The sequence below is a fragment of the Caretta caretta genome, chromosome 7 (genome assembly GCF_965140235.1).
Source record: "Caretta caretta isolate rCarCar2 chromosome 7, rCarCar1.hap1, whole genome shotgun sequence".
NCBI classification, from domain to species: Eukaryota; Metazoa; Chordata; order Testudines; family Cheloniidae; genus Caretta; species Caretta caretta.
Genome location: NC_134212.1, coordinates 94,391,569 through 94,419,466, shown reverse-complemented (window position 1 = coordinate 94,419,466; position 27,898 = coordinate 94,391,569). Strand labels below are relative to the sequence as shown.

General features: G+C 49.5%; 2 protein-coding genes across 3 annotated transcripts; both read left to right on the top strand.

The window, feature by feature from the left end:
* Positions 1 to 979: 979 nt before the first annotated feature.
* CYP26C1 (cytochrome P450 family 26 subfamily C member 1) lies at positions 980 to 19,620 on the top strand. 2 transcript variants are annotated; one of them, XM_075130961.1, is made up of 7 exons: positions 980 to 1,687; positions 2,355 to 2,656; positions 3,139 to 3,363; positions 3,783 to 4,058; positions 8,070 to 8,225; positions 13,872 to 14,513; positions 15,907 to 19,620. In XM_075130961.1, exons 2-7 carry the CDS (start codon positions 2,453 to 2,455, stop codon positions 16,294 to 16,296), a joined length of 1,893 nt encoding a protein of 630 aa, XP_074987062.1. In that variant the 5' UTR covers positions 980 to 1,687; positions 2,355 to 2,452; the 3' UTR covers positions 16,297 to 19,620. The 2 variants fall into 2 exon arrangements, with proteins under 2 accessions (XP_074987062.1, XP_074987063.1); XM_075130962.1 differs by having other exon boundaries at positions 980 to 2,656.
* A 2,573-nt stretch (positions 19,621 to 22,193) lies between these two features.
* Positions 22,194 to 26,667, top strand: CYP26A1 (cytochrome P450 family 26 subfamily A member 1). Its single transcript, XM_048858761.2, has 7 exons — positions 22,194 to 22,923; positions 23,127 to 23,351; positions 23,569 to 23,856; positions 24,097 to 24,246; positions 24,997 to 25,131; positions 25,459 to 25,611; positions 25,821 to 26,667. Exons 1-7 carry the CDS (start codon positions 22,735 to 22,737, stop codon positions 26,160 to 26,162), a joined length of 1,482 nt encoding a protein of 493 aa, XP_048714718.1. The 5' UTR covers positions 22,194 to 22,734; the 3' UTR covers positions 26,163 to 26,667.
* Positions 26,668 to 27,898: the final 1,231 nt, after the last annotated feature.

Here is a 27,898-nt window from a genome sequence, read left to right as displayed (position 1 = left end):
TTGGGAAGTACATGTGCTGTGCATACGTTGTGTAAAGCTGTTGTCCTGACCAAGGGAGGGAGAGTTTTCCGTTGGACTAGCAGGGTAAGACTAACTAGAACCCAGAGACATTTGCTCCCATTGACGCCAATAGGACAACTTCGGCTGGGAGCAGGAGCCGACCCCGCATTGAGCCAACAAGGCTTTCCAGAGGAGACAGGTCCGGGAAAGCCCAAGCTTTCCCGCTGCGCAGCGATCTGCTTTGCGGTAATACCGCTCCTGAGGAGGACTCAGCGGAGAAACTGGCTCGGATTAGCCTGATCCCATACTTCTCACGCAGGCAAAACTCTCAATGACATCAGGGAGAGATCTTCCTATGTACGTAATATGGCACGAGAGTGTGTAATACCCGGCCCAACGTTAAAATGCCTGCAGCAGCTTTTAGTGCGGGAACGTGTTGGTTCGGATTTAGACAGTACCTGGCAAGGTGTTTTCTGCACAAGGCATTAGGCAAGCTTAGTGTTCCTTTCATGGCAGTGTAGCTGCACTGGAATGACTTGCTGAGCCGGGAGTCAGAGAGGAAGCTACAGGTAATGTCAGCCGCGAGACCGGAACCCAAAGGGCGGTCTACCTGCAGTCCACTGGGAACCCTTTCCCCGGCTTGTGCCAACATACACCGGGACCCGGCTCTCAGCCTTCCATTGGCAGAACGCCGTGTGTCTGCAGCTTCTTCCCCGCGTGTTCGTGCCCTGCTCGGGCTGAGCGGGAGCGGGGCTGGCAGGCGCCCCTTGGGGTGGGGAAACGACGTGTGCAAGCCTCAAAACAGCCGTTTGCTAGCGCTGCTTTCTAGTAAAACACCTTCCGCCTTGCACAAGGGGGTCCTGAATGAACTGCAAACGAGTAAGGGGCGGGTGTGGGGGACGGGGCTCAGGGAGAGCCCTGGAGAGAGGAAAGAAGAGCTGGAGAGCAGCGTTCCCTCTGAAACACTATTAAAATAACGGATCACTTCACGTCGAGCGGGCTGAGACCTTTGTCCCGTCTCCAGTAGCATCAGCATCAACGAATGACACGGATCCTGGGGGGTTCGGTGGAGTAAGTGGCAGACTCTGGGGGCCAGGGCCGGCTCTAGGCCCCCGCAAACCAAGCACGGGACGGCACTTTTCAAGGGGCGGCATTCCGGCCACCCTTGTTTTTTTTTCACTTGGGCAGTTCCCCTCTCGGAGCTTGGAGCGGCAAAAAACCTAGAGCCGGCCCTGCCTGGGGGAAAGGCGAGGGGCTTACAGGCTGGGGCGCTGTGCCCCGCTGGACTCCGAGGGGCACAAGCAGGCTTGCGGTGGTGAGGATGAGAATGTGAGTGACCCTGTGGATTGGCTGTCACTGGTGACCTGGGTCCCAGCCCTCCAGCTGCAGGGATCTGTCACAGCAGCTCTCTCCCCTCTTCAGCTCCCCACCCTCTTTCAATCAATACCCTCACTTCTCACGGGCTCCAATCATTGCACTGTGTCACGCTCTTGAAGTACGCAGCAAAGACGTCATCTCTGAAGGTGGATCGGAGAGTAGGCACCCAATATCTATATAAAACTGGTAAAGGCCGAGAATAGTTAAAAAGGACAGAGACGGCGAGAGGAAGGGGGCAGAGGGACTGGGCTGCAGACTTTGCCGGCGGACCGTTCGCCTTTTGCGATCGCCACAAAAGTTATGGGAAGCCGTGAGTACCCAGCTTCTTTCTCTTTCGCCCCGCAGGGGCTTTGGCAGATGTCGCTTTGCTGGTGCCGCTCTGGCAGAGGCCCAGCTCTCCCTTTGGGGATGAAGGGAGAAAGTCAGCCGGACGCTGGCTGCTCCACGCTAGGGGAGTCGCCACCAACCACCTATTAAGCCGGGAAGTTTCTCCAGCGGAGCCCTGGGTTGCTGCTCTCAGCATCCCGAAGCTCTGGTTTCTAGCAAACCTGGGACCCGTGGGGGAGTGAAGTGAGGCGGACACGTTAGCGTAGAGGATACTCCCTTGCTATATAGGGTCTCTGTTGGAGTAGCGGATCCGGCTTTGCTCGGAGAAAAGGAACTGTCAGCCCGCCAACTGTCGTGCGATGAAGTGCGGTTCGCTTGGAGGGCAGCGCCGGGCAGCAAATCTATCGCACCCCAGCGGCTGATCTTTTTTTTAACTCGGAATCACTCATCTCTGCCAAGGGGCCGGTGTCACCGGCCACTCACCCGCTCGAGGGCACGTAGCCCAGGCGGCAGCCGAGAGGGGCAGGGACGGAGCGTGGGCACCTTTCTGCAAACCCTGAACAGCTCCCAAGCCACGCGCGCTGTCGTGGGGCTTTTCCAGGCACTGTGAAATCGAGGGCTTGCCTGTCTTGTTCCTTCCCTCCCGACAGCCTAGTCCGCTGCTCTCCCAGCCCGCTGCAGAGGTGCTTTGCCGGGGGACAAGCGACGCAGGGCATCCGGCTGCGGCAGCCGCGGCCGGGAGCCGAAGATGCTGCTGGCGGGGATCAGCGCGTTGTCCTGGCTCGAAGCTGCGCTCACCGCCGTGCTGGCCCTGGGGCTCCTCCTCACCGTGGCCCGGCACTTGTGGACTCTCAGGTGGACTCTGAGCAGGGACCGGGGCAGCGCTCTGCCCCTCCCCAAAGGCTCCATGGGGTGGCCGTTCTTCGGGGAGACCCTGCACTGGCTGGTCCAGGTAAAGTATGAACGAGAGCACGTGTCCCCCTGCGGCGGGGGCTGCGGGCAGTCTCCGGGCTGCTAGGCCAGGTGACTGCTGGCGGCGGGCGGGAGGTGGCTCACCACCCCCTCCCTTCCGACCCGAAGCCCCTAGGATCAGGCTGCTCCTGGGACGCCCAGAACTAACTAAAACGTGAGGGAGGGATTTAAATGCGTTTCATTCCTGAGCCACGTGGGCCCCGGAGCTGGGCTCCCCCCGCCCTGCAGGCTTCGGGGCGGAGGTCGCCAGGCTCCGCGCAGCGAGCTCCCCTCCTGCTCCCGAGGAGCCGCGGACCTGTATGGGGCGAGGGGGCTCCGCCGCCAGCAACGCTGAGCGCGGCCGGGTCTGTCCCCGGGGTGGGGCTGGCGGGCTCCGAGCCTTGCCCGGCGCCCCTCGGACCCGCGCCAGCTGGCGCGCGGCCCCGGTGGTGGCTCTCCGCTTGACTTGCCGGCTGGTTGCAGGGCTCCAGCTTCCACAGCTCCCGCCGGGAGAAGTACGGCCACGTGTTCAAGACCCACCTGCTGGGCAAGCCTGTCGTCCGAGTGACCGGGGCGGAGAACGTCCGCAAGATCCTGCTGGGGGAGCACAGTCTGGTCAGCACCCAGTGGCCCCAGAGCACCCAGATCATCCTGGGCTCCAACACCCTGCTCAACTCCACCGGCGAGCTGCACCGGCAGAGGAGGAAGGTGCGCTCCGCAGCGACCCTGCGCTCGGGAGCGGGGGAGGCGGCCAGGGCAAGGACCGGCACAGCGCTGCTCACACGCGCGTGCCCGGGGGATTTTGACCTGGGAGGGTGGCGTTTGGAGCCGTGTGTAAAACTCCTCTGTAGTTGCGGTGGGGGGGCAGGCAGCGAGGGGCTGTGTGAGCGGGGCGGAGGCCTAGGGTCCAGGGAAGGCGGTTGTAATTCACCCCTCTGCAGCCTGCGAAGCCCACGTTGCCTCGTGGCCAGGCTCTTGTCACTGAGCCGGCAGCTCGGTCCAGCAGGAAGCCAACTGGCGGCGGCTGCCAAGTGGGTAGCCCCAGTTCCCCTGGCTGTGCAGCTGCAGGTCGGAGAAAGTGCCAGCAGCACCACCAGCCTTAACTCTCTTCCCTCCCCTCTCCCTAGATCCTGGCTCGAGTCTTCAGCCGCGCTGCCCTGGAGAGCTACCTCCCTGGGATCCAGAAGGTCGTGAGCTGGGAGCTGCGGGGCTGGTGCAGGGAGCCTGGCTCCATCGCGGTTTATTCCTCCGCTAAAACTTTGACTTTCCGCGTTGCAGCTCGGGTTCTGCTGGGCCTCAGCCTGGAAGAAAAGCAGTTTAAGGACCTGGCCAAAACTTTTGAGCAGCTGGTGGAGAACCTGTTCTCCTTGCCCCTGAACATACCGTTCAGTGGGCTGCGCAAGGTACTGTTGCCGGGTTACATGCCCGACTCGCTCCGCTTTGCTTTCCTCTGCTGTGTCTTTTTGCAGCCTACCGAATATAGGCTGCATTGCTTTAAAAAAAAAAAAAAAAGTCCAGCGCCAAAGTAGCCAGCAAAGCCAAGGTTGGTCTCCAGGAAGTTAAAGAGAACTGTAAATAACACAGAGCCAGGAAAGCCCACCACGCACTCTTACCCTGCCCCATAAGGGTCCATGCATGAGTTCTAGCTTTCGTAATGAAAGGTGGATCGCTATTGCCATTTTAAAGTACAGTGAATCGCCTTCTCCCCGTCCTCCCGTCCCCTCAGGAATTCCCTCTTTGGATATCTTACCCCTGACATGTCCCTGAGTGGGTAACGAGTCACGTTTAAACAGGTTTCATTGCTGTATTAGTTGCAGTGATCAGTTAGATTTTGCCCCATTTCTTTTGCACTGGTTTCTTATAGTGTCTTGTTTGTTCTCTTATTACAGACTATTCTCTAATTACTCCTCCTCCTAGCCATTTCTTTTTGTTTGTTTGTTTTTCTGTATATTTACTTCCAGCACCTCTCTGAGTTGTTGGCTTCAGTTTATTCTTATATAATGTTTGATTGCTAAGCATGTTACATCTAGAGTTTTCCCTGGAGTAAATTTCAGTTCTGTGATGCAATATTCTCAGCAGGATAGTGATCTGTCCAATTCCTTTCCACAAATTATTGGCTTTGCTATTATCAAGGTACATCGGGAGCACACGAGTTCTCCGCACCTGTGTGCTGCTTCAGAGAATGCCACTTCCTTTGGCGGAGATAGTCCTTGCTGACATCTATTTATTACCTGAATAGTGTATAGTCTGTTGACTTGTTTGTGCTGTAGTTCTGTGGGTTATGAGGTGGGAGAGGGCTAGAAAGGACAGAAGGGACCATTGTGACCTTCTACTCTGACCTCTTGTATAGCACAGGACATAAAACTTCCCCCCAAATAATACCCTGAGCAGATCTTTTAGAAAAACATCCTATCTTGATTTAAAAGTGTTCAGTGACAGAAAATCCACCAGAACCCTTGGTAAATTGTTTCAAGGGCTAATCACTCTCACCATTAAAAATATAGGCCTTATTTCCCGTGTGAATGTGTCTAGCTTCAGCTTCCATTGGATTGTGTTATATACCTTTCTCTGAAGAGCCCATTATTAAATATTTGTTCCCCATGTAGGAGCTTACAAGCAGTAATCAGTTCACCCCTTCACCTTCTCTTTGTTAAGCTAAATAGATAGAGTTTCTTGAGCCTATCACTATAGGGAGCTTCATCTGTAGATTTGATTACATTGGATGATTTCTTGGGTGTGTAATTTCCTAGGAGTTTGAAAACAAATGGAAAAAACAGAACTTCTGTCATGTGGCATCATATTGACATTCACATGGGTCATCAACAGGGTGGGAACCTTTAGATCTACCCAACAGACCTCTGCCACGTGAGCTAACAGCATAACTGATCATTCTCTAGGTAGACTAGCACTAGAGGAGCAGGAGACACTCACTTTGCCAGTGGGTTTCAGAGATATTTGCTGACAGCAAAGGAATGGTGAGATTCAGGAATCTTGGGTTCAATTTTAGGTACCAGAGGGGAGTGTGTCTAGTGGGCACAGATACCTCTGCCTCTTCCCTCCTCCCTCACCCCACAAGCTTTATCCTTTCTACCCTGTCCTCTTCTACTCCCAATATCCTCTCCATTCCCAACCTCCTTGCCCAGCCAGGCCCAGTTCACCCAGGCCCTGTGGCTCCTTATCCCCAGTGTACTTGCCCAACGCCCAGCCAGTCCCCATTCCCCTGCCTCCTGGTCCAGTCTTCTCTCCCTCCCCAGGCTCTTTGTCCCAGTCTGTTTGTTCAGCCAATCCCAGTTTTCCCCGAGCACACTGATTCCTTCTCTGTCTTTCCTTTCCTCATGTCCTTCCCCACATTCCATTGGTTCCCATTTTCCTTGTCCAGCTAGTCACAGTCTCCTCTGAGGTCACATTAGATCTAATGGTTCCTTCTAGCCTTAAAACCTATGAACCATCCACCGCGCATCCCATCCAGCTCCTAGTCCATCTTACCCCACCCAGCTGCGAGTCCTAGTCTCTTTGTCCAATTAGTCCCAGTCTCCCACATCTCAACACCTAGTCCCAGTTTATCCTCTCCTCTCTTCCCTTGGGGACAGCCTTCAGTCTCAGTCCTGTGTTTTCTCTTCAAAGCCTCCTTCTAATCTACTCCCCATCTGGTTTTTGTCCCCTCTGCGTTCAAATCAGGCTGCTTCCCCTTTTATGCTATCTTGATGCCTGCAGGGGGGACAGGGCATGAAGAGCATAGGAAAGATAGTTCTTGTGCTTTCAGTTCCAGTGCCTGACTCTGGCATGGCCTGCAGCAGCCCAGAGTTACAATTTCAGTTGAAGTCATCTCAGCTCCCTGCAACCCCAAGCTGGAGCATGCCCAGAGCAGATGGAATTTCCAGAGTTTTTAACTGTCAAGATCTAGCAAGAGTCAAAGGCTTATAACTTGTCCAAATGTGGGTGAATTTTCACAGGGATGGCTCATCCCTGACATAAAGGGCACGCCCTGACAAATTTCTCATCCCTGCACCAAATCCCTGTGGGAGCTAGAGACTCTTCAAGATTGCCATAATCTTTTAACATGGGTAAAACAACATATTTTTCACTAGTGTCATTCATGGAAAAGACTGAACCATTTGGGCCAAAAATTGCTAAAATACTTCAGCCTGATGCAGACACCTGACATGGAAAAAATTTCATCCCAGCGGTTTAAGTTTGGCAAAGCTATATGCATATAAACAGAGTCTTGTAATGGGAAGAGTAGAGCAACCTTGGCTATAATACTTTGGTCTAATTTTGGTTGTTCTGTTTACTGTGCAGGTGCTGGGTGGTGTTGGTGGCCTGTGACCATATTATTATGGAGTCATAGTGTTTAATGCCAGAAGGGACCATCAGCTCATCTAGTCTGACCTCCTGTATATGACTCTATTATAATATAATCCTAGCAAATCTGTGCATGGATTTCTTTCAGGTTAGATTATCCTGCCTCCGGGCTTCTGCAGTAGGGTGATCTCTAGTAGGATGAGGCCCACACCCGAGACAGGCTTCTTGTTACAGAACCACACACCTTGCATTCCGAATGCACTTCCATTTCACATAGTGACAGCTTCAGAGCTGACTCCTCCATATCCTATTAGATGTTTGGTTGCATGGAGGGTTACTTTAATGGAAATGCAGCCTTCTGACAGGTACATTTACACACAACCAATTGGGTGTGATTATCACATATTTAGCTAGTATACTTATCTGGAATAGCGAACCCCTTTGTCACTGCCTTTGAAAAGCCCCTGAAAGTTTCTGGAGGCCAACATTAGACAGGGGTAGGCTTGTCAAGTCATCCTCTCTTATCCAGGTACCAGAGAGCCTCTTTTGGACATAGCAGAAGCTGAGTTTGTTCATGGGAGTCATCAACAGGTCACTGTGGCATCAGCCCTCTAGCTTCACTGCTTCCCTTTCCCCCCCACCCCCTCCACCCAAGTGTTCCTTGGGCAGTACTACCCTTTACAGGGTGTGTTGGAATAGCACAGGGAGAAATTACCCAATTCCCAACAGTCTATCCGCCCAGTGCCAAGTAGTTCCAATAAAGACAAACCCAGACCTGAAGAAAAGCTCTGTGTGGCTCTGAAGCTCGACTCTCTCACCAACAAAAATTGGTCCAATAAAAGATATTACCTCACCCACCTTGTGTCTCTAGCATAGACAAATGAATTTGTCCTTCCTAGTCTTTTAATTGCGAGGTGTCAGATTGAAGCACCACTCAGAGCACAAAAGGAGAGTGGATTTGAGCTATTGGTATTAGAATAAGAGGGATAGGATTCTTGGGGTCCTTGAGTGCTATTCATCCTGGGTAGGTTCTTTTTCTGGGTTTTTTCTTACAGTGCTTCACTATGGATGGGTTGGACAGTCTCTGAACAACCATGTCTGACTCTTCGCAGGGGATCAAAGCCCGGAATATGTTACATGAGTACATGGAGAAAGCCATAATGGAAAAACTACAAAGAAAGAACTCGGAAGGTCATGGTGATGCTCTGGATTTCTTAATAAACAGTGCCAAGGAGCATGGCAAAGAATTCACCATGCAGGAGCTGAAGGTAAAGAGAATCTCCTTTGCTGTTTTGTTTCTAACTGTCTTTAGAGCAGTTTGCTTGGGGGGCACCTGATATCTGCTGGCCTCCGCCTTTGTTTTACCCACTCTGGGAGAATCCATCACAAACAATAACAAAGCTTGTAGTTAACCGTCTTCCTCACCTTAAGTGCCCCTGGCCACTAAACATCGCTTGTCCACCGCGATGAAATAAGGGTCTGGAAAAAAAAACCAAACCCCATAGAAATGCAAGGATGTTGAAAGAGGGATTGGACACCCAACACTTAAGGTAGATGTTGAGCAGAGAAAGGTGAGCTTTGTAGCATCTCACCAGTTCCCAAGCCTCAGCAGACAGCAGGTGAGGCGGATACTTAGGAAGAGTGTGCCAGCCCTACAGACATCCTTTTCATGGTTAAATTGCTTTGCATTTGAACTGAGTTAATATTTTAAAAGTAAATAAATGCCTCTTTTGCCCTCCTACCTTATCCTCTTGGCTTTTCTTCCAGGCATCTGCCTGGTTTTACTAGAATACCGCTAGGTTTGTGCAGCTCCGATGGGGCTCCTTGCGTATCCGTGTATTCTCAATATACTTCAAAATCTTATCTTTGATATGATAGACCCGATTGTGCAGTCCTCACAGACTTCCATGCCTATTGCAGCAGGGCCTATGGATCATGCCACTGTGTTCCAGGGGCAGTAAACATAGAAATCTTTGAAACAATGTCAGAATGACTCCTGAGATGGAATGATGGACTCTGGGTTTTTCCCTAGGACCAGCTGGTTAATTATATTACTCAGAATGTGGATCTGCTCTATGGAATAGTGAACATGAGACAGCACCGTGATTTAAGTCAAATCCTATCGTTCTTATTCAGGCAAAGCTCCCAGTTGAAAGAAAGAATTGAGAAAGTATTTGTCTTTAGTATTGAGTCAGTGCCTACCACCAGGCTATTCTGGGTGTGACTGTTGGTGTCATATATAAAAATCGGAACTAGTGTTTATGAAGTTCTGGGATAATTTTGAGCGTGTGCAGTAGCTGATTGAAGTATATTTATAATTTTGAGTTTTAAGATATCATATGGAGATATCAATCCAAAACCAGGACTTACTGTAAAGCCTATTTTTCTCTTCTCCCGCTGAGAATCAGCTTCTATCCTTATTGCCCTGGGCTTCCAAAAAACAGGCATGTTTGGCTGCCATATTGGCAGAACTGCCAAAATATTGACGGCCTTCCAAGTCACCTTCTTTTCCAAGCATATGTGAAGCCAGTTTCAGGGTATAAGATACTATTAACTTGTATGCTGCTTAGCTTCCTCCTGGATGAAACATGTATGCTGCTTAGCTTCCTCCGGGATGAAATCGTGGCTCAGTTGACTCCAAACTCCTATGAACTCCCGCGGGGTCAGGATTTCACCCCGGATCTTTATCTCCTAGGAGCAGGTGACCTGTTTTCCTAAAGGTTCTGAATCTTTGCTTCTGAAAATCTGGAATTGTGTGGACAGAATTGCATTGTCTCCACATGGAAACTCATCACTGTTTGTTGGCATCCCTCCTAATAGCGGTAAAAGTCCTTATGCATTTCCTGAGATTCTTAGGCGTTTAGTGTAGGCAGCAAAATGGACAGCGACAGAACACCCAGCGCCATCAGTTTAACTTATGCTACAAAACAACAACATCATAGCACATTAAGTCACAGAGACCTTACACCACAGGCCCATTCCAACAATCCTGCGTTGGCAGGAGAAGGAACCATTGGGGGGTCTTTTCCTCTCCAATCTTCCCCATTCCTGGCATCTTCTCACTTGAGCGCGTCACAAAAAGAGCACCATTTGGCTCTGAGCCCGGGGGCAGGATTCTTTGTGGGGAGGCAGCGTGGCCGAGTAGATAAACCACTGGACTGGTACCAGGAGATGTGGGTTCTGTCACTTCCCATTCACCTCTCTGTGGTTCACTTTCCCGGTATTTAAAATGGGACAATGCTCTCCTGATGAAGAGGTTTGGTTGGTTTATTTGTTTGTTGTTCAAAGCCTATCCTATGTGGAACTCCATGAAGGGGAATCCAATCTGCAAATAGGGAACTATAAACTACTTTTCTCCTGAGTAAAAGAGGGTGTTTGCCACGGGTTGTGTAGCACAGCAGTAGTACACTGTATAACTAGTTTACAAGGAGAATAATCTATTTTAGCGATTAATTAACATGACCAAATAAATTCGACGATGTTTAAGAAAAGCTAAACTATTGGACAAAAATAATGCGCTAATTTGTAAATAATGCTCAACAATATTCTCCAGGAGCAGCTAGCTGTGATTAGAAGAGGTATATGTGACATTAGTCAAAAGAGGTGAATATAACTATATTTGTGAAATTAAACACGGGTATCTGTAATGTAATATTTGCCAGATTATACCCAGGCATCCCTAATGCATATTATTCAAAAAATAATTATATGAGCAATTGGAGAGCCCCCACGGATAAAGCCAAAGCTAAGAGGCTGGTGTGGCTCATCCCAGTCGAAATAACAGTGATGGGCAGGGAGTCAGCGTGGGTTAGTATATTGATATGCACTTCTGTTGGCGGTGCAGTTAGAAACTTCCTACATCAGATGCATTTAAAGAAACGTTCCTGTGGATTATAAAATAATCTGTGGTTACTGTCTAATGTGGCAGCGCCTTTTACCAAAATAAAATGACGGCGGAATATGAATCTAGTGGAATGATCTGACTAGGTAAAAAATCTTAGGTGCTTTACAGCACTGGATACGCATCTCTGAGAGTGTACACTAATTTCCTGACTCGCTTTGTGTTTAAATACTTTTCAAAGAGCACTTGCCACCCCCGCGAGATGCTGGGAATTGTACTCGGGGAATGAATGCAGCATGTGCTTTACAAAACCAGGACTTGCAACAACCCAGGTTAAAAAGCCCACCGTTTTATCGAAACCACCAGAAAAAGCCGAAAGCCACGGAAAGGGGAAAGAGCACATCCTTTATCATAGCAGCGTAGGGTATAGCACGGTGGCAGGGATTGGGCCTTTTGCTTTCTGAGAATGCACTAAAATAGATAAAACTATAAACCATTGCATTAAAGTCACAACAAAGGTGAGATTAAAGTTTGCAGGAAAACAGGATACTCCTGAGGCTGTTTCCATAATGAACCAGACTGAATAAGAGGCGAGGTGAGGTCTACAAAACGCCCAATTGGGTTGGCTCTAAAAGAATAAATAAAATACTTTGTCGATGAATAAAATATCTTAGCGCCAGGACGTTCTTTCCAGCCGCATTCATTCGCGGGGAACTGCTTTATTTTCATCCTTTGTGCGGTGACACAATGTTCAGTTCAATATGAGCATTGTAGAGACTAACACAGAGGGGAACTCAGCATCCCCCCGATGCAGCAGTGACTGCGCGGAGCTTCCCCTGTGGAACTTCGCAGTGGGCGAACCCGGACACGGCGGTCACGAGCACAAACGCCGGAGTACTGCGAAGGTTCTGTTATCGGGGATGCCCAGTTCCTGCTCATGTCTACGGGAGCCATGTGGACACAGGGGGCGGGGGGGGGGGGGAGCAGCCCCCGTTCTGTTACATGCTATACATCCTGGAGAGCCAGCACACCGACAAATCCTCCTGTTTTGCCATAGACTTCAATGGGGCCAGGATTTCACAGCTGTGTTTTGGATTCACCCCTTCCCTTCTTATAGGCTTTCACCTGGAGAGGGGGCTGTTGGTCCTGGAGACATTCCCACCTTTAGGTCACCACCTACAGCCCTCTTTTTGCCTCCAGATCATCACCGGCAGTCTCTGGCAATCCCAAGTTCCTGATACACGATCTGCAGGTGTGTTGTAACTGCAAAGCTTGTCTCTCTCCTGGGCAGAAGTTGGTCCAATAAAAGATATTACCTCACCCAACTCGTCTCTCTTCCCTTTATCTTAGCAGCTATTAGGGAGGCTTAACTGGGTATATACTCTGTGCATAACTGTGTGTATTCTACACAACATCTGGGAGGTGTGATGCTCAGCCTTGTGAATACACAGCAACAGCAGTCCCTTGAGTGTGCATTAGAGAGCCAGAACTAGGACAGACATAGTTACAGAAAGGCAAAATAGTTATTGTCAAATATTTCGGTCATAGTTTTGAATGCTGGCTTCATAGTCATAGTTCACATCCTAAACCTGCACTTTTTCCTTTGATTTCTGTATGGGTGGGAAAGAGAAAGGGGAGCTAAGAAACTTCCAGTATTTAACCTTCCATGACTTAGCTAGGGCCTGGCTGGTTTGCTGTAATATTTTAAGGGAGGTCCTTAGAAGGCTCTGATTGTACGGTTGTGAGGATCCATGGCTGATGGATGTTTTGCCTGTGTTGTGGGCGCAGATACTCCGCTTTGATTGTCTGGGATCATTCTGTGGCTTGGCTTTGTGCAGAGTTACCCGAGCCACACTGTGACAAACTTGTCTGTAAAGCATCGTATGGACAATTGGGTCAGTTGTTTTCCTTTGCAACACACCTCAGTTTTTGCTTCTAGGACGCAATTGGATCCTTTGGCTTGTTTTTCACACAACACTAAATAGCATAGGAAGGAGGCATGCGGGGGACAGTGTCTGGAGTTCTTCCGTGGTTGTCCCATTACTTGTTATACAGGGCTTGGTTCTGCCAGATGCTGAACACTGTGAGGCAATCCAGCAAAGCCCTTAACTTGACACACATGGGTAGGAGAATTCCCTTAACGTTTAGCTCAGCACCTTGCAAAATCCAGCCCAGACGATTTAGTTCAAGTGGCGGCACATCTATGCACAGTGTGGCTGTATGGGAGAAAGGTTGATACCCTCAGGGAATTTTGAACCATCGAAGATCATTGACAGGATTTTAGATGTTCCACTATTGTCATCGAGCAATAAGAAAGTTTGTTAATCTACAGACTCTGACATGCCCTTGCCTTTGGGGCAAGCGAAGAATCCAGGATTTGCCAAACATCTGCGTCTAGGTAACTCTCTATTTGCTACAGATCTGCAGAGGTTCACATACATACATTATGATGACACAGCAAGTTTCTTATTAGTTTTACTCACTGTTGGCCTGAGTCCAGTTCTATTCATGTACATGGTGTCTTCACATTGACTTCAGGGGGCATTTGAACAAACATTACCCGTTTTAGATGGTAGCATCGGAACCTAGGACTCCCGGACCAATATCCACCACTACCAATGTAGAAGACATGCCATTCGGGAGATTATTTTTCTAAGAAAGTGGAAGAATCTGTACATATCAAATGTAGTGTCTGACAGACGGAGACCCCGGTGTGCATCTGAGGACAAATCTCTACGGCTAAGTGTGAGGATAACCTTTGCTCACAAAATTCTCAGCCAGGTTCTTACTCCTCTTCTTTCTCTTTTTACTGATAATGATTGCAGGTTCGTAGGGAGTAGTGGAATAAACAATCCATTACATAAGTGGTAGAAGTGCAGTATAATGCTCAGTTAGCAAAGGAACGCAAGTCCTGTAAAGTTAAAGAGATTTTAGTTTCTAAACACTCAAATGATGGAAATGAAGACAGGCCACGTGGGGCTAGACAGCTGTGCTGATAGGGAACAGGTGGGAGTATGATTTGAAGACTAAAACACACATGCATTTAAAACTGTCACGTTTGATTATCTCGCAGGAGTCAGCGATTGAACTGATATTTGCTGCTTTCTTCACCACTGCTAGTGCCAGCACGTCTCTGATCCTTTTGCTACTGAAACACCCCTCGGCGATAGAAAAAATAAGACAGGAACTGGTGTCCCATGAATTGCATAGGCAGGGCCATTGCCTTTCGCCTGCGGTCTCCCAAAAGAACCGCCCATGTATTGAATCCCGTCAAGGTACACCGATGGTCCTGGAGAGAGAAAGGAAGGACAGTGACTCTCAGCAGCGTCTCCGCTCCACGCCAGAAGGGACGCCGAAGAATCAAAGTCAGCAACCTGATCTAAAGGCGGGAGGAGAGGCCGGGGGTGGTTTTATCCGGCGGCCTCCTCTCCTTAAGGAGCCCACGTTAACCAGAATGACACCAGAAGCAATTAGTTTGAATACAAAAGATCATTATTCAAACCCCAGGCAAGAAGAAGCCGGTCAGCCGGCCAGCAGGTTCGAGGTGCCCACAGGGCCAGTGATTCCAGGGGCAGAGTGTCATTGTCAGCCTGAGATGAACTTGGATAAGTTGAGCCGTCTGCGCTACTTGGACGGTGTGATTAAGGAGGTCCTTCGTGTGCTGCCGCCCGTTTCTGGAGGCTACAGAACTGCCCTGCAGACCTTTGAGCTGGATGTAAGTTATCTCTGTTCTGCAGTTGTTTAAAGACTAGGGTGTGGCTTTGAGCCAAGCAGCTTTAGTTCATTTATTATGTGTATCTGCGTGTCTTATCAGACAGTTTTACACCATTTTCTCCTTCCTCTCTAGTGACCTCTGGGTATTTCAAAGGGCTGATTTCCTAATAATGGCAGCTGTGCGACTATTAACACTTGTCTGTAGAACGAGTTTATCTTTAGTGTGAAACACTTGTTAAGATGTAAGATATGACATTTTGCCAACTGCAGGTACACCTGAGTGAATGCAAAATAAATTTACACCGAATCTGTTTTTTTTGCATTTTAACATTATAGAAAGCAGCACAGAATACAGGGGAATGTTGCACGCAGCTAACTGGCCACTTAAAACGGAAAATGGAAAACATAAAAGCATCTAGAGATCAAATCCTTGGTTATTTATTTGCAAAGTAATTTATTTATATAGGGCCCCAAGATGTATTGGGCTTCCCTGAAAATCAAATGATACTGAGTTTACTAAATCAGCAACTACCGAAATGTGACAATATCACAGCGTGAATACAAGAAATGACAACGCAACAGAGCAGTATAGAACCGCACAATCGCACGGCAGGCCCAGTTCTACAAGTAATAGGACAGCAAGTCTTGCTCAGGCACCGTAGCCCCGGTGAGCGCAACAGGAGTGGGACCGCTTGTCTGAGTAAGAGCTGAAGGAACAGGCCCTGGATCCAGCTGGCGTCATCACACGAGCCCTGTTTGTGTCCTCGGGACCACGGGCCCGAGCGAGGCGAGCAGGATTCTGGTCTCCCAGTGCCCTTCCCGCTCCAGCAGGGTTTTGCACGGAGGAAGAGCAGTAAGTTAGTTCCATTAACCCCGGTGTCCTGCAGGGGCGTTTATCCGAAGCTGCCGCATTAGAAAGGGTGGTTAGTTTAGCATCCAGGGCCCCCAGAGGGAGGCGCCCCGGCCCCGGCCGAGTTAAACATCCCACCCAACACCCCAGCATCTCCGTCCTTCGTGGAGAAAGCCAGAGCCGGTTTCTAGCGGAGGTCCGTGGGAACTGGGTCCGGGGCTCTGTGCAGGGCGGCGTGTCGCCCTCTGGCGGCCGAAGGGAACGGATCGCTGGGGGTGGGGAGGCAGGGATCGGGCAGGTTTCTCAGTGAGACGGGTCCCAGGGTCCCAATCCTTAGCAGCAGCAGCACAGCCTCTGGGACAAAAAATGGGGATTGGCCCTGCTCTGAGCAGGGGGTTGGGCTAGATGACCTGCTGGGGTCCCTTCCAGCCCTGGTATTCTGTGATTCTATGATTCTCCCTCGAGCAGCTCAGCAAGGCCAGGGGCCCCCAGCGCCGGTGCCAGCTGCCCCTTAGCTGATGGTCCTCTCCCGCCTCCCCTGCAGGGCTACCAGATCCCCAAGGGCTGGAGCGTGATGTACAGCATCCGAGACACCCACGAGACTGCGGCCGTGTACCAGAGCCCCCCCGAGAGCTTCGACCCGGACCGGTTTGGCTCGGCCCGGCAGGAGGACGACAAGGGGGCAGGACGCTTCCATTACATCCCCTTTGGTGGTGGGGTCAGGAGCTGCATCGGCCAGGAGCTGGCCAAGGCCATCCTCAAGCTGCTGGCCGTCGAGCTGGTCCGCACGGCCCGCTGGGAGCTGGCCACCCCCAGCTTCCCCGAGATGCAGACTGTGCCCATTGTGCATCCCGTGGACGGGCTGCAGCTCTTCTTCCACCCCCTGCAGCCCGGCGGCGCCAGCACCCGCCGCCAGGGGTCCCGGGAAGCTTGAGCCGTCGCCCAGGCCTCTGGCGCTGGGGCGGGCTGCGGGCAGGGCGAAGAGGGGAAGCCGCCGCAGAGGGGGACAAGCACCAGGATTTGTACCGACCGGACACAGAGAGCGCCACATGAGCCCCTGGGCCCGTTTCCTTTTCGCAGCGGGGCTGAGATCCAGCTGCTGAGAGGGGGCCCAGACCACCCATCCCCTCCTTCTCGGTGCCCTGCTGCTGCCCACCACGGCAACAGGAGAGGGGCTCCGGATGCAGCAGCAACTCCGGTGAGATCTCCCTTTCGTCACACTAGAAAGGCTTGGTTTGTGCCATCCTCACTGCACCCCCCGGTGGGGAAAATCAGGGCCCAGCTGCACTCTGAGGAGTCAAAACCACAGGGAAAGAGTCCACGATCCAAGTATGCAGTTTCCTTAAACTTCAAAGGTGTTGGCTGGGGGAGAGAAACCAACTGTTCTAGATTTTAAAACAGAATCCCCCGGGACATAGATTCGTCTGCTACCTCTCACCTGACTCTTGAAAGTTTAGGGGAACGCCCTATCCACTGAACATCCTTCCAAGCCACGCTGTTGTCCTGGTCAGCCCTCCTGCCCCCTTCCTTCTGACTGGATAGAGACAAATGCAGAAGGGAGAGAGAAATAACTGTCTCTAGCACATTTTTATTACAGAGCATGGCTAGAGATGGCCTGGAATTTCCTGTTCCACATGCAGAAGAATTATACCCAATGGGATACATGTATTTGTAAGTGGGGAGTGGGGTTCTTCACGTTGGGCCATAGCCTTTTAGAAATTTCCAGGGATATTTAAAAAGAGAAAAATCTAAGGAATCGCTGCAATCTGACAGGTCCAAACTTGTCAGATACATCCCAATTATCTGTAACTTTCTGATAACTCTCTAACTTCCGATAGATTGATGTAAAGAGTTTGTATTTCATCTCACTCCTGCACTTTCCATTAGAGTCTATATGATAAACGCATTGTGGTTCATCAGATGGTACCGTATATTAATATTGTACATTAACACTGTATTATAGTAAGGACTGTGCTGCTGTTATTAAGGATCCATCACTAAATCCCATGGTCAAAGTAAATGTGCCTTAGACTAAAGTTTAGTTGCAGGTTGAAACCTGTATGAGAGAATCAGATTTCAACAGGGAAGTGATCTTTTTAAAATAAACATTTAAAGAGTCCGGACATTTAACTGTTTGATTCTGACTGAAAAGTTCCTGATTTTAAAGATGGAAAACCATTTCTTGCGCATACACTCTGGTACCTCTTCCAGAATAATGATTTCAATATTTATAGTGAGAGTCACATTATAATAACTATCAGAGCAGCATTAAGCAACAAGACCATTTGTCATGCAGCATATGGTGTACAATGGCTTAAAAATGGATTCAGGTGGAGTTAAGGTTGGGGGGCTGACTGGCCAATTAGAGGGTCTCTGAATACTGTCTGCCTTGCCATTTCCTACTCTTCAATTCCGGGATTTTTCTTTTTCCGCTTGTAAAAGAATTTCTCACAAATGTTTTATAATGTGATGCCTACCTTTCATGTCCATGAATGGAAATGGCAGTTCCATTGGAGCATGGAGAGGAGAGTTCAGGATAATACTAAGTATGATTTGTATAGATGAGTGAATACATTATTTCATTTTCACTGAGGGCATGATGGCAGCGCTCTGTCAATGGACAGCCTTTGCTGGGCTTTGACTCAGGCACATAGTACATACTGTCTGTCTAAAAGGTGAAGGGAAGCAAGGAAATGGAAACATCTGATAATTAATTTTCATACATTTTAATGGAAAATATGGATACTCCTTCTCTAGGTCAAGCTCTTGTGTAATATTAAAATGTATCCGATATCTGAGAGGTCTAACAGAACACCTACATCCCCAAACCTGTTATCCGTAGGATGAAGTTGCCCTTTGTGAAGGCTGACACACTGGTTCCTAGGATACTTTCTCCAATGACACTTCTGCCGTAAACAAACTTTCTTTTCCTTCTGCAATCTCCCAAAATGAGAAAAGTCAAAATATTTGAGCCCCCCTTGCTTTAAATGGTGACCCACTGCCTGAAAGCAACCGGCATGATTTATTATTCTGTAAGCCAGAGTTTTAGCAGCCACCGCCCAGATAATTTACCTGGATCAGTATTTCTAATTAAACATCAGAAAGTCGGGTAACATAATTTCACTCCATACAACATCTCAGCTACCTAGAGCAGAAACATGGCTACCAAATGTGACAGGTCAAATCTGGAAAAGGTTGTACTGAAAGTCGGAGTTAAGTGCTGTTGGCAGGTTGACCCTTTAGTGAACCAGAAGCCTCTGCCCTCCTGACCTTGTCTTTAAGGTGAATCTTTGTGGTGAACGGAGGGGAAATCAGTAGGCGGTGGATACAAGTGTCAATGACTAACTTTAATTAGCACAACTACTGAACTGATCCATCCAAACGCTACTGACGCTATTGTGATTCTCGAAAAAAAAGTAGGCGAACCGTGGATCCACCTCCAGTTCCGTTTTATTTCGGGGGGGACCTGGCCGCTCACCTAGGCACTAATCGGCTGGGGAGCCGACTGGCAAATGCAGCTCTGTAGCCTCCTCCTCCAGCTTGGATGAGAAGTAATCGTCGATGCTTCAGGACCAAGCTAAATAATTACCCCGAGCACTCACACTGTAACCGCGTTGTTGAATAACGTAATGTGAATCTAGTAAAAAAAGACTTGAAACTGATGTTGTTTTTCAAATAAACATGAGCATTTGCAAGTGAAGTGTAGCAATTATTACTTGTAATCAAAGTTTGTTCCTATGAGGCTGTTAATTTCTTGTCCCCCTTCCAAGATGTCTTTAATTATCCCTTTCACTCTTTACCATTCGATTCTTTTCGGACTGACGACTGTAGAATAGATGGCTGTGGCGATAATAAAGGTTTCCTGTGGTAATTATCGGTGCTCAGGCCACCGTATCTCGTTATTTGATGGACAGTGAACTTGGCGAAGTTGCTCGCAGAGTTCATTCAGATGTCACGGTCCGTGTTGTAGGTCACAAGCAGGTCAGAGTATGGGAATGGGAAAGAACCCCGAGGTCATGCCACTGCTCCCAGGGCAATTCACTGAGGATACGGAGACACCAGAAAATGATCATCCCTATTAGGCAGAGAACTGTCCTGCCAGCTTTGGAGGGCTCAGAAGCCTCCAACTTAACCAACCACTGGTTGGTTTATATAGGTCAGAGGAAGGGTGGGGGGGAATCGGAAGAAAGTGAGCATTTTAAACACAAAATAGGGAAATTAAATTTAGGCTGAAATCATATAATGTACAAATATATATCACATCTGGGCACAGCAAACAACCCGCATACACATATTTATATGATATGCAGGCATGTGTATAATATTCACCCTATGCTTCAACCCTTTACCGATAAATGATTTTTAAGCATACATATGTAGGAACTAGGAATTCACCTACGTTTCAATTAAACTCTAAACTTTAAAAGCCCTTCGCCCTCCCGGGCTGACGCTGCACCATTTAGAAATTACCTATGCTTAAAAACTCAAATTTAAGTGTTGTGTCCCAGAACTAGAAACCAGTCAAAAGAATGTGCTCGCAGCACAGAAATATTGTCGTTCAACAACTACATTGCCAGGCACTGTCAAAGCAACCAGGCTACTAAATGCGAAGCAGAAATACCCCCGAGCCATGCCTTCCAGCAAACATAAAAGGGGATACATTAGAGATTAGGGGATAACATTTAGATTCTGTTAAAAAGAATCGCTCTCGAATGTTTCTTGTGGTTGGGCAGGGAAGCAGAAAGTGAAATTGACTAGACAAAAATGAAACTGAAGCGTTTACTTGTACCGTCCAAGTTGAGTGAAACAGGGTAAATAAATATATAAACAACAGTGACGGCTCTTTTGATGTTGAAACTTCTTTCTCTTTTAATATACTACAGTGCTATTGATATTAGATGCAAGGACATTTTCTAGATACAAAAGTTACTTTGAACCTCGGGGTGCCCCTTTAAACATTTCCCAGCGTAGTCACTCATTTACAAAAGAAATTGTGAGGGTCATTTCAGCCAAGTAGTGAGCAACAAACACGGGGGCGGGGGGGGGAAGTGCTGTAATTTGAAGGTTATCGAGGATCTTGTTCGTATTCGTTTGCCGTATTTCTACGAAACGGTGCCTAAGCTAGATACAAATGTAACACTTTATGATAAGTGCTTGTCATACTTCTACTACTTACTGCGGCATTTATTGTTATAACGGTAACCGCGAGTCAGTGATTTCTGGACAGGTGTTATATAAAGGGTCCCCGGAGCTACCTTATTTCCGAGCACCAACACCTACCGATTGTAAAGCTACCGATTGCAGTCAGACGAGTGTAAGCATACATTTCAGAGATGATGCACATGACAGAGCATGTGTTTTGGGAAACTTTTAGCAGCTGGCTGCTCTTTTGGCGAAAAGCCAGAAAGTACCTGCGTCCTACGTCTCTGGCTGCACAGAAGGGAAATTCAGCTTTGCTCCAAAATATTTTTGTAAGGTTTCGCTAAGGTATAACGCCAGGATCTCCAAACGAACTGGAGAGTCACTCCAGCCCTGATCATATTTACCTTTACAGCGACCTCTTATAAATTTACAGCCGTGAGTGGGAGGAGGAAAGGGTCCGTGGCAGCCACCGCCTGTGAACCTCCTTTCCCAGCAAGCAGTCGGCTCTGCAGAGCGGTGATAAAAAGTGGCTTCGCATCAGAACGTTTCCCAGCATTTGTGAAGCACTCCTGCCTCCTGGATGCTCTATTGGTGAACGTCAGACCCTGGGCAATTCCCCGCACGGTTTTTGGGAGCACACAGCCAGGGCGAAGTCCTGCTTTCCAGGCACGCGTAGCTATCTCCCAGCCTCTGTGCCGGGAGATTTAGCCCCCCTCTAAATTAAACCGCTGCTGGGGAGTGTGCCGAACTCCTCTGCCTTCTCCCCATAACGCTATGGCGGCCTGCGGGTTATCTGCCTCCCACCTATGTTCAGACAGATGCTGGCTACTGCTCCGCTTGTTAAACAGGCAAACCCGTCACCCCAGGCTGAAAAAGATCCACACATGGAACACCCCTTGCGGTAAGGACCAGCTCTGCCCCAGGGCCCAGGATGAGCAGCCCCGGAAACCTCACGCCTAGGTGCCCGGCTGCGGGTGCTGTGATCTATGATTTAAGCGCCTATAAAAGTCTGTGGGTGGCAATAGGCAGGGTGTTTACTTTTGGATATAACCTTGCCTTCCCTCGCTGACCTGCGTTTGAACCTGCCATTAGCGCTGCATCATAAGTTTTCAGAATTTACTCCGGCCTGGCGCGGATTCCTCTCAGGACCCCGACCGTAAATACAAGCGGGGCCTTTGAGGTGAACTGCAGGCCACGCGCGGATTTGAGAGGACAAGGGGAAGCGGCGGCTGTTAGTGATCCAGTGACATAATTATGTTTTTATCCCATAACCCCAAAGCTGGGATCCGACCGACTCAGCGCTGTGCAGCTGGGGTCCTGGGACCTCACTCCTACCCAGGGATACCCTGGAGGAGATGTTCAAAGCGCTCAGCCCCCGGCTCAGCCTGCCCCGCTAGTGCTGTCCAGGGTCTGCGCCACTTGCCCCCGGGGCTGCAGCCCGCTGTGTTAACGAGCAAGAGCCCGAACCCGGAACCAGGCGAAGTCCAATGAACCACGCACCGTATGCAACTGCTCGGCTCTTCAGCATTTAGCTGGGGCTCAGGTCTTTAAAATAAACAACCCACCGCTGAACTGCAAAGTGCAGGAGGAGAGATTAAAAAATAAGATCGGTTGTGGGTATGGTCGTTATCAAACCATGCCCAGAGGCAAAACATAAACACGGTATGTGCTTTCCCGTGTAACTGGGCATAAGGACAAAGTAAAGTGAGGCATTTCTATAATCTGCGTCAATACAGTCTTACTCCGTTTAACCAGTGATAAATAAAGGTAAAAGGGATGCCGTTAATTAGCTGGTCTTCCTCGAGCCTGACGAGTCGAACTGGCAGCTGTTTGCAATTCGGCCCCCATTCCATCCTTTAATGATTATTCAATGAGCTACAGAGCAGCGCCCTCAAGGAGCTGAGCTCCGAGGCCCCCTCTCCCGCGAGCCCTATTGTCCGGGTGAAATTAGCACCTTTTCAAAGTCAGCTCTGTGGCTCGTCTGTAGCTCCTGGAGGAGGGAGACCTGGAGAAGCCACCGCGCAAAACAAACAGTTAAAGATTTCGGGGGGAGGAGCCAGGCCACAATCCGTAATTAAAGATGAACTTTGGGTGAACTAATTTATCTGACCAAGGTAGAGTGGGCAGCAACCTGGGGAGGGCTATAAAAAGGGGCCCACGGCGGGGCTCGGCCTGTGCGCAGCTTTGCTCTGCGGAGACAGGTAGGGGCTTCAGGCGCCGCTCGCGAGCCATGGGCTTCTCCACCTTGCTGGCCAGCACGCTGTGCACCTTCCTGCTGCCCCTGCTGCTCTTCCTGGCTGCGGTGAAGCTGTGGGCTCTGTACTGCGTGAGCGGCCGGGAGCCCGGCTGCAGCCTGCCGCTGCCCCCGGGCACCATGGGGCTCCCTTTCTTCGGGGAGACGCTGCAACTGGTGCTGCAGGTAAGGCCCACGAGCTCTCCCTGCCCTCGCCCGGCTTCGGGAAGGGGCAGCCCCTCGGGGGATAGCCAGGGGCGACTCGGGGACCCGGCTCCGCCTTCTGCGCTGAGCTCCAGGTAGCCGGGGCGGGGCAGGGCAGCGCTAGCAGGGAGGCGGGCGGGCGGCTGGCCCGGAGCCCCGCTATCATGGCCCTTCTCTCCCTCCAGCGGCGGAAGTTTCTCCAGATGAAGCGTCGGAAATACGGATTTATCTACAAGACCCACCTCTTCGGGCGCCCCACCGTGCGGGTGATGGGGGCCGAGAACGTGCGGCACATCCTGCTCGGGGAGCATCGGCTGGTGTCGGTGCAGTGGCCGGCCTCGGTGCGCACCATCCTGGGGTCGGGCTGCCTCTCCAACCTGCACGACGGGCAGCACAAGCACCGCAAAAAGGTACCGCGAGCCACCCCAGGGCCAGGCGGCAGTTCCCCGGCTCGCATCTGGCCGGGGCCGCCTCCTGGGCGCTCTCAAAGCTCCCGGAGTGGCGCCCTCCTTTGTGCGGCTGGGGCTGGTGTGCGCTCCCCTGGCCAGCCGGGCTGAGCTCCGGCCCCGGCGCGCTCTCCCCCTGGGGCGGTGCCGCGGTGGCCTGAGCCTTCTCCTTCTCCCCCAGGTGATCATGAAGGCTTTCTCCCGGGAGGCCCTGCAGCACTACGTCCCTGGCCTCCAGGAGGAGGTGAGCGCCTGCCTGGCGCGCTGGCTGCGCAGCGGCGGCTCCTGCCTTCTGGTTTACCCCGAAGTGAAGCGCCTCATGTTCCGCATCGCCATGAGGATCCTGCTGGGCTTCGAGCCGCGTCACGCCGACCAGGACAGCGAGCGGCAGCTGGTGGAGGCCTTCGAGGAGATGATCCGCAACCTCTTCTCCCTGCCCATCGATGTGCCCTTCAGCGGGCTCTACCGGGTAAAGCTCCTGCCGGCGATCGGGGCTAGCCCTGGGGGGGGGTCCCCAGGCACCTCCGGGGGGCGATGCCGCACGGGGCAGCTCTGGCTCAGGCGCTGGCACTAGGTGCCCGGCGATGGCAGCTGGAATTGGGGCAGGGTTGGGAGCGGGCGCCCAGGGGGTTGGCACTGCGAGGGGCGTGTGGGGACGGCCTGGCAGCGGGATGACCCGCAGCCCTTCGGCTCCCTTCTCCGCCCCCAGGGCCTGCGGGCGCGGAACTTCATCCACGCCAAGATCGAGGAGAACATCCGGGCGAAGATGGCCCGTACGCAGCCCGCGGGCGGCTGTAAGGACGCGCTGCAGCTGCTGATGGAGCACACGCAGGAGAACGGGGAGCCGCTGAACTTGCAGGTGAGACGCCCGCCTGCGGGGACCGCTGCATAGCCCCAGCCGGGGGCTTCCTTTAACCTCCCTGGCATCGCTCTTGTTGATGTAAGGGGAGCAGGATCGGGCCTTAAGTGTACACCCCCCGCAGTGCGGTCTCCGGGAGAAGGAAGATCAGGGTGGCAAGTCCTCGTCTCAGCCAGGGGAACCGCTTCAGGGCCAGGATTTCTGACGATGGCGACCCATGAGTGGTGTCCCCATTTCCCCCTCCCCCCTTTTCCCCCGAGTTGAGGAAGTTGCTCCAGTCCCCAGCCGCCTCGGATCCTGGGCTCCCAGGGCACATCCTGCTCGCACAGCGATCGAAATCCCCCTTGGCGCTTTTCGAAACCTCTCTTGTGCTGGGGCCGTTTAAACGGCACAACACCACGTGTGGCAAGCCAGGGCAATCCTTTCCGTAAGCCATCCATTCTCCAAAATCCCTTCCCGGACAAGGAGTATCGGCTCATCTTCTCTTCCCCCCTCCCCGTGTCTTTCTGTGGCTTTATATTCAAACGCAGCCTGTCGATGTGGAGCCTAGGAATATCGCTAATCACTGGTGGCGTTTCAATGGGGAATTTCCCCTCTGCTTTACTGGAGATGCAGTTTTAGAAGGGGAGGAGAAGGCGATGAGTTTGGCGCTGCAGTGTGGTCTCAAGTACTTAAAACAATAGCGTGCGTGTGTGTGATTTTTATAATTTTCTTTGAAAAATAACCCAGACATCCTGCTCTTTGTCTCAGGAGCTAAAAGAATCGGCAACAGAACTTCTGTTTGGAGGGCATGAAACCACAGCCAGTGCGGCCACCTCTCTAATCACCTTCTTAGGGCTCCACCGGGCTGTTCTGCAAAAAGTGAGAAAGGAGCTACAAATGAAGGTGGGTGTCTTCTCTGTAGAAGTTAAAATTTCTCTGTATTCAGTTTGTTCCTCCTTCATGATTAGGGAGTGTATGAATAAATCTCTTAATTAAGCAAAGTTAATGCCCCCTTAAAACAACTTAACCAGGAAGAGCTGAATATTCCATTTGAAAAAATGAGATTTGCAATGATTCAAGCTTGTTTGGGGAGCCCTTTCTCTTGTACTACCTGGGAGCTTGATGACTAGTTTGTACCACAGTAGTGATGGCAATGCAGTGTCCAGCTACCACAAACTGTAGGCTGGCTTTTATGTGCAGAGCCTTATGTTAACCATGTTCTTTTCTTAGGGTTTACTGTGCAGCATGAACCAAGACAAACAACTGGATATAGAAGTCTTGGAACAGCTGAAGTACACAAGCTGTGTCATCAAAGAGACCCTCAGGCTGAGTCCACCAGTTCCTGGAGGATTTCGAGTTGCACTCAAGACTTTTGAGTTAAATGTAAGATGGGCTACTTGGGCTCTGCTTCTATTAAATCCCTTTGATGGCTGTAATTTTTTTTTTCTCCTTAGTAATTATTTGAAAATAAGTCAAACTGACAATTTATACAGGGATTTTGATTTCTCTCTAAAATCTTGGCATCCATCTGCCTCTGAGCTGAAGTCTTCACATATTGGAATTTCTTACACTTTTTTTTTTTTTTTAAACAGGGTTACCAGATTCCTAAAGGCTGGAACATTATCTACAGTATCTGTGATACACATGATGTTGCAGACCTTTTCACCAACAAGGATGAATTTGACCCTGATCGCTTCATGTCTCCCTCTCCAGAAGATTCCTCCAGGTTCAGTTTCATCCCTTTTGGAGGAGGCTTGAGAAGCTGTGTGGGCAAAGAGTTTGCAAAAATCCTTCTCAAAATATTTACTGTGGAGTTGGCTCGGAATTGTGACTGGCAGCTGTTAAATGGACCCCCTACAATGAAAACTGGCCCCATAGTCTATCCAGTGGACAACCTGCCTACCAAATTCATAGGTTTCAATGGCCAAATCTGAAGTCAAAGGTTACTTCTGGATGAAATTCTATAGCATTTAAAGTATACATAGCTTTTTATAGAAACCTAAACCAATATTAAATATTTAACTTGTACATGTATAATAGTTATTTATGTCTTTTTAAAAAAATTTAAAAATCTACTAAATATTCTAAGTTTGGTTGATATGTTCAAGCACTACAATTATGGGTCAGTGTGGTCCATAATTAGATAACTTATTTCTAGGGAAACAAAATGTTTCTCTCTTATTTAAGAATCTTGTTGAAAGCTTGTCAATTTTTTTTAGCATTTTGAAGGAATTTGACAGTGTATGCATTCAGAGACACTTCAACTTTTAACAAACACCTGAAACCATGGGACCTAACTGCACATCCATGACCAAAATACATACTTGGCTTATATTTAAGCAAGGAGAATGTTTTCAGATACTAAGTTTTGTGTTCAAAGTTTATGGATTATTATGATTTAAAATAAAGTTTATTTTTTTGAAGATGCTTTGCTCCAAATATCTCTAGCATGTTGGTTATTTTCTGCATCTACTACCTTAGCTGCTCAGGGTGGCATAAACAAGAATTCGAATTCTTGGTTTAGGTTTCTTTTTTCCTAACCTTATAAATTGTCTTGTATTTTAGCCTCTGTTCTTTCTGTACGCACAACTCCTGAGAAGATTCCAGCTGGAGTCAAAACAGTTCACTTGTTAAAGATACTGAGGCTTAACCAAGCCAACTTAATAAATGCAACTAAGACTCTTCTAAACAGGTTGACTAATCCTATAACATCTCAAATTCAAACTCTTGGAGACTTCTGTTATCCACTTAGAAAACCCACCCCCTATATAGCTGACTGAGAGGAAATAACACAGGCCATTTCCCTACCACGTCCAATAGTCTTAGTCTATAAATCTAACTTTGATTTATGGTAAACTAAGTAAACCATGTTGCCTAAACTACACCCACTCTCAGACTGCTAGAATAAACTCCTAACTGTGTAGGCAGAGACCAGAACAAAAGTCTAGAATAAAACCTCTTTAGCTCCTCTTCTCCCATGTTTCAGAGTAGCAGCCGTGTTAGTCTGTATTCACAAAAAGAAAAGGAGTACTAGTGGCCCCTTAGGGCCTAACCAATTTATTTGAGCATAAGCTTTCGTGAGCTACAGCTCACTTCATCGGTTGCATGGTATTCTTATCCTGCACCAACAGCCCCCTGACCGTTGTCATAGACAATAATATGTCTGTCTGTCTGGTCTCAATGGTTACTGCAAAGAAGCTAGCTATCTGGTAGCTGTTTTTCCATATGTATGTCTAATGGTTTAGATTACAACTGTAAATGCTGTAATGAAGTGCCCTTAGAGGAAGGATGGGGTTTGCCATTAACAATTCTGGAATTTCGTAGAACAAAAACTAAAAGGCAAAATACAAAAGCAGTTAGCAGTGATTCAGGCCCAAGTCTACTAGTAGAGTTGGGGAGCAGGAGAGATGCAATGTGCTTGGTCTGACTCTCCCTCAACCATGGCTAATTTAAAAATTAAGGTTTAGAACAGAGGCAGGGTAGAAATGTGACCAAAAAACCCTTAGCTGGAGAGGCTGGTTGCACAAATACTGGATAAGGTGAACTGTCACACTAGTGTCACATACACTGCTAGCACCATACACACAAAAAAGCAAACTTCATTGGCACTTGAGTTACTCCCTATACTGAACAATTCTTAGGTGATCTTATTCCCCATCTTGAGGAGGAT

Bases quoted from the DNA above. Each gene is read 5' to 3' on its own strand.
- CYP26C1 (XM_075130961.1), top strand. From the start codon at position 2,453: ATGCTGCTGGCGGGGATCAGCGCGTTGTCCTGGCTCGAAGCTGCGCTC. The intron at 2,657-3,138 runs GTAAAGTATGAA...GGCTGGTTGCAG, and splicing joins CCCTGCACTGGCTGGTCCAG to GGCTCCAGCTTCCACAGCTC. The intron at 3,364-3,782 runs GTGCGCTCCGCA...CCCTCTCCCTAG, and splicing joins TGCACCGGCAGAGGAGGAAG to ATCCTGGCTCGAGTCTTCAG.
- CYP26A1 (XM_048858761.2), top strand. From the start codon at position 22,735: ATGGGCTTCTCCACCTTGCTGGCCAGCACGCTGTGCACCTTCCTGCTG. The intron at 22,924-23,126 runs GTAAGGCCCACG...CTCTCCCTCCAG, and splicing joins CGCTGCAACTGGTGCTGCAG to CGGCGGAAGTTTCTCCAGAT. The intron at 23,352-23,568 runs GTACCGCGAGCC...CTTCTCCCCCAG, and splicing joins AGCACAAGCACCGCAAAAAG to GTGATCATGAAGGCTTTCTC.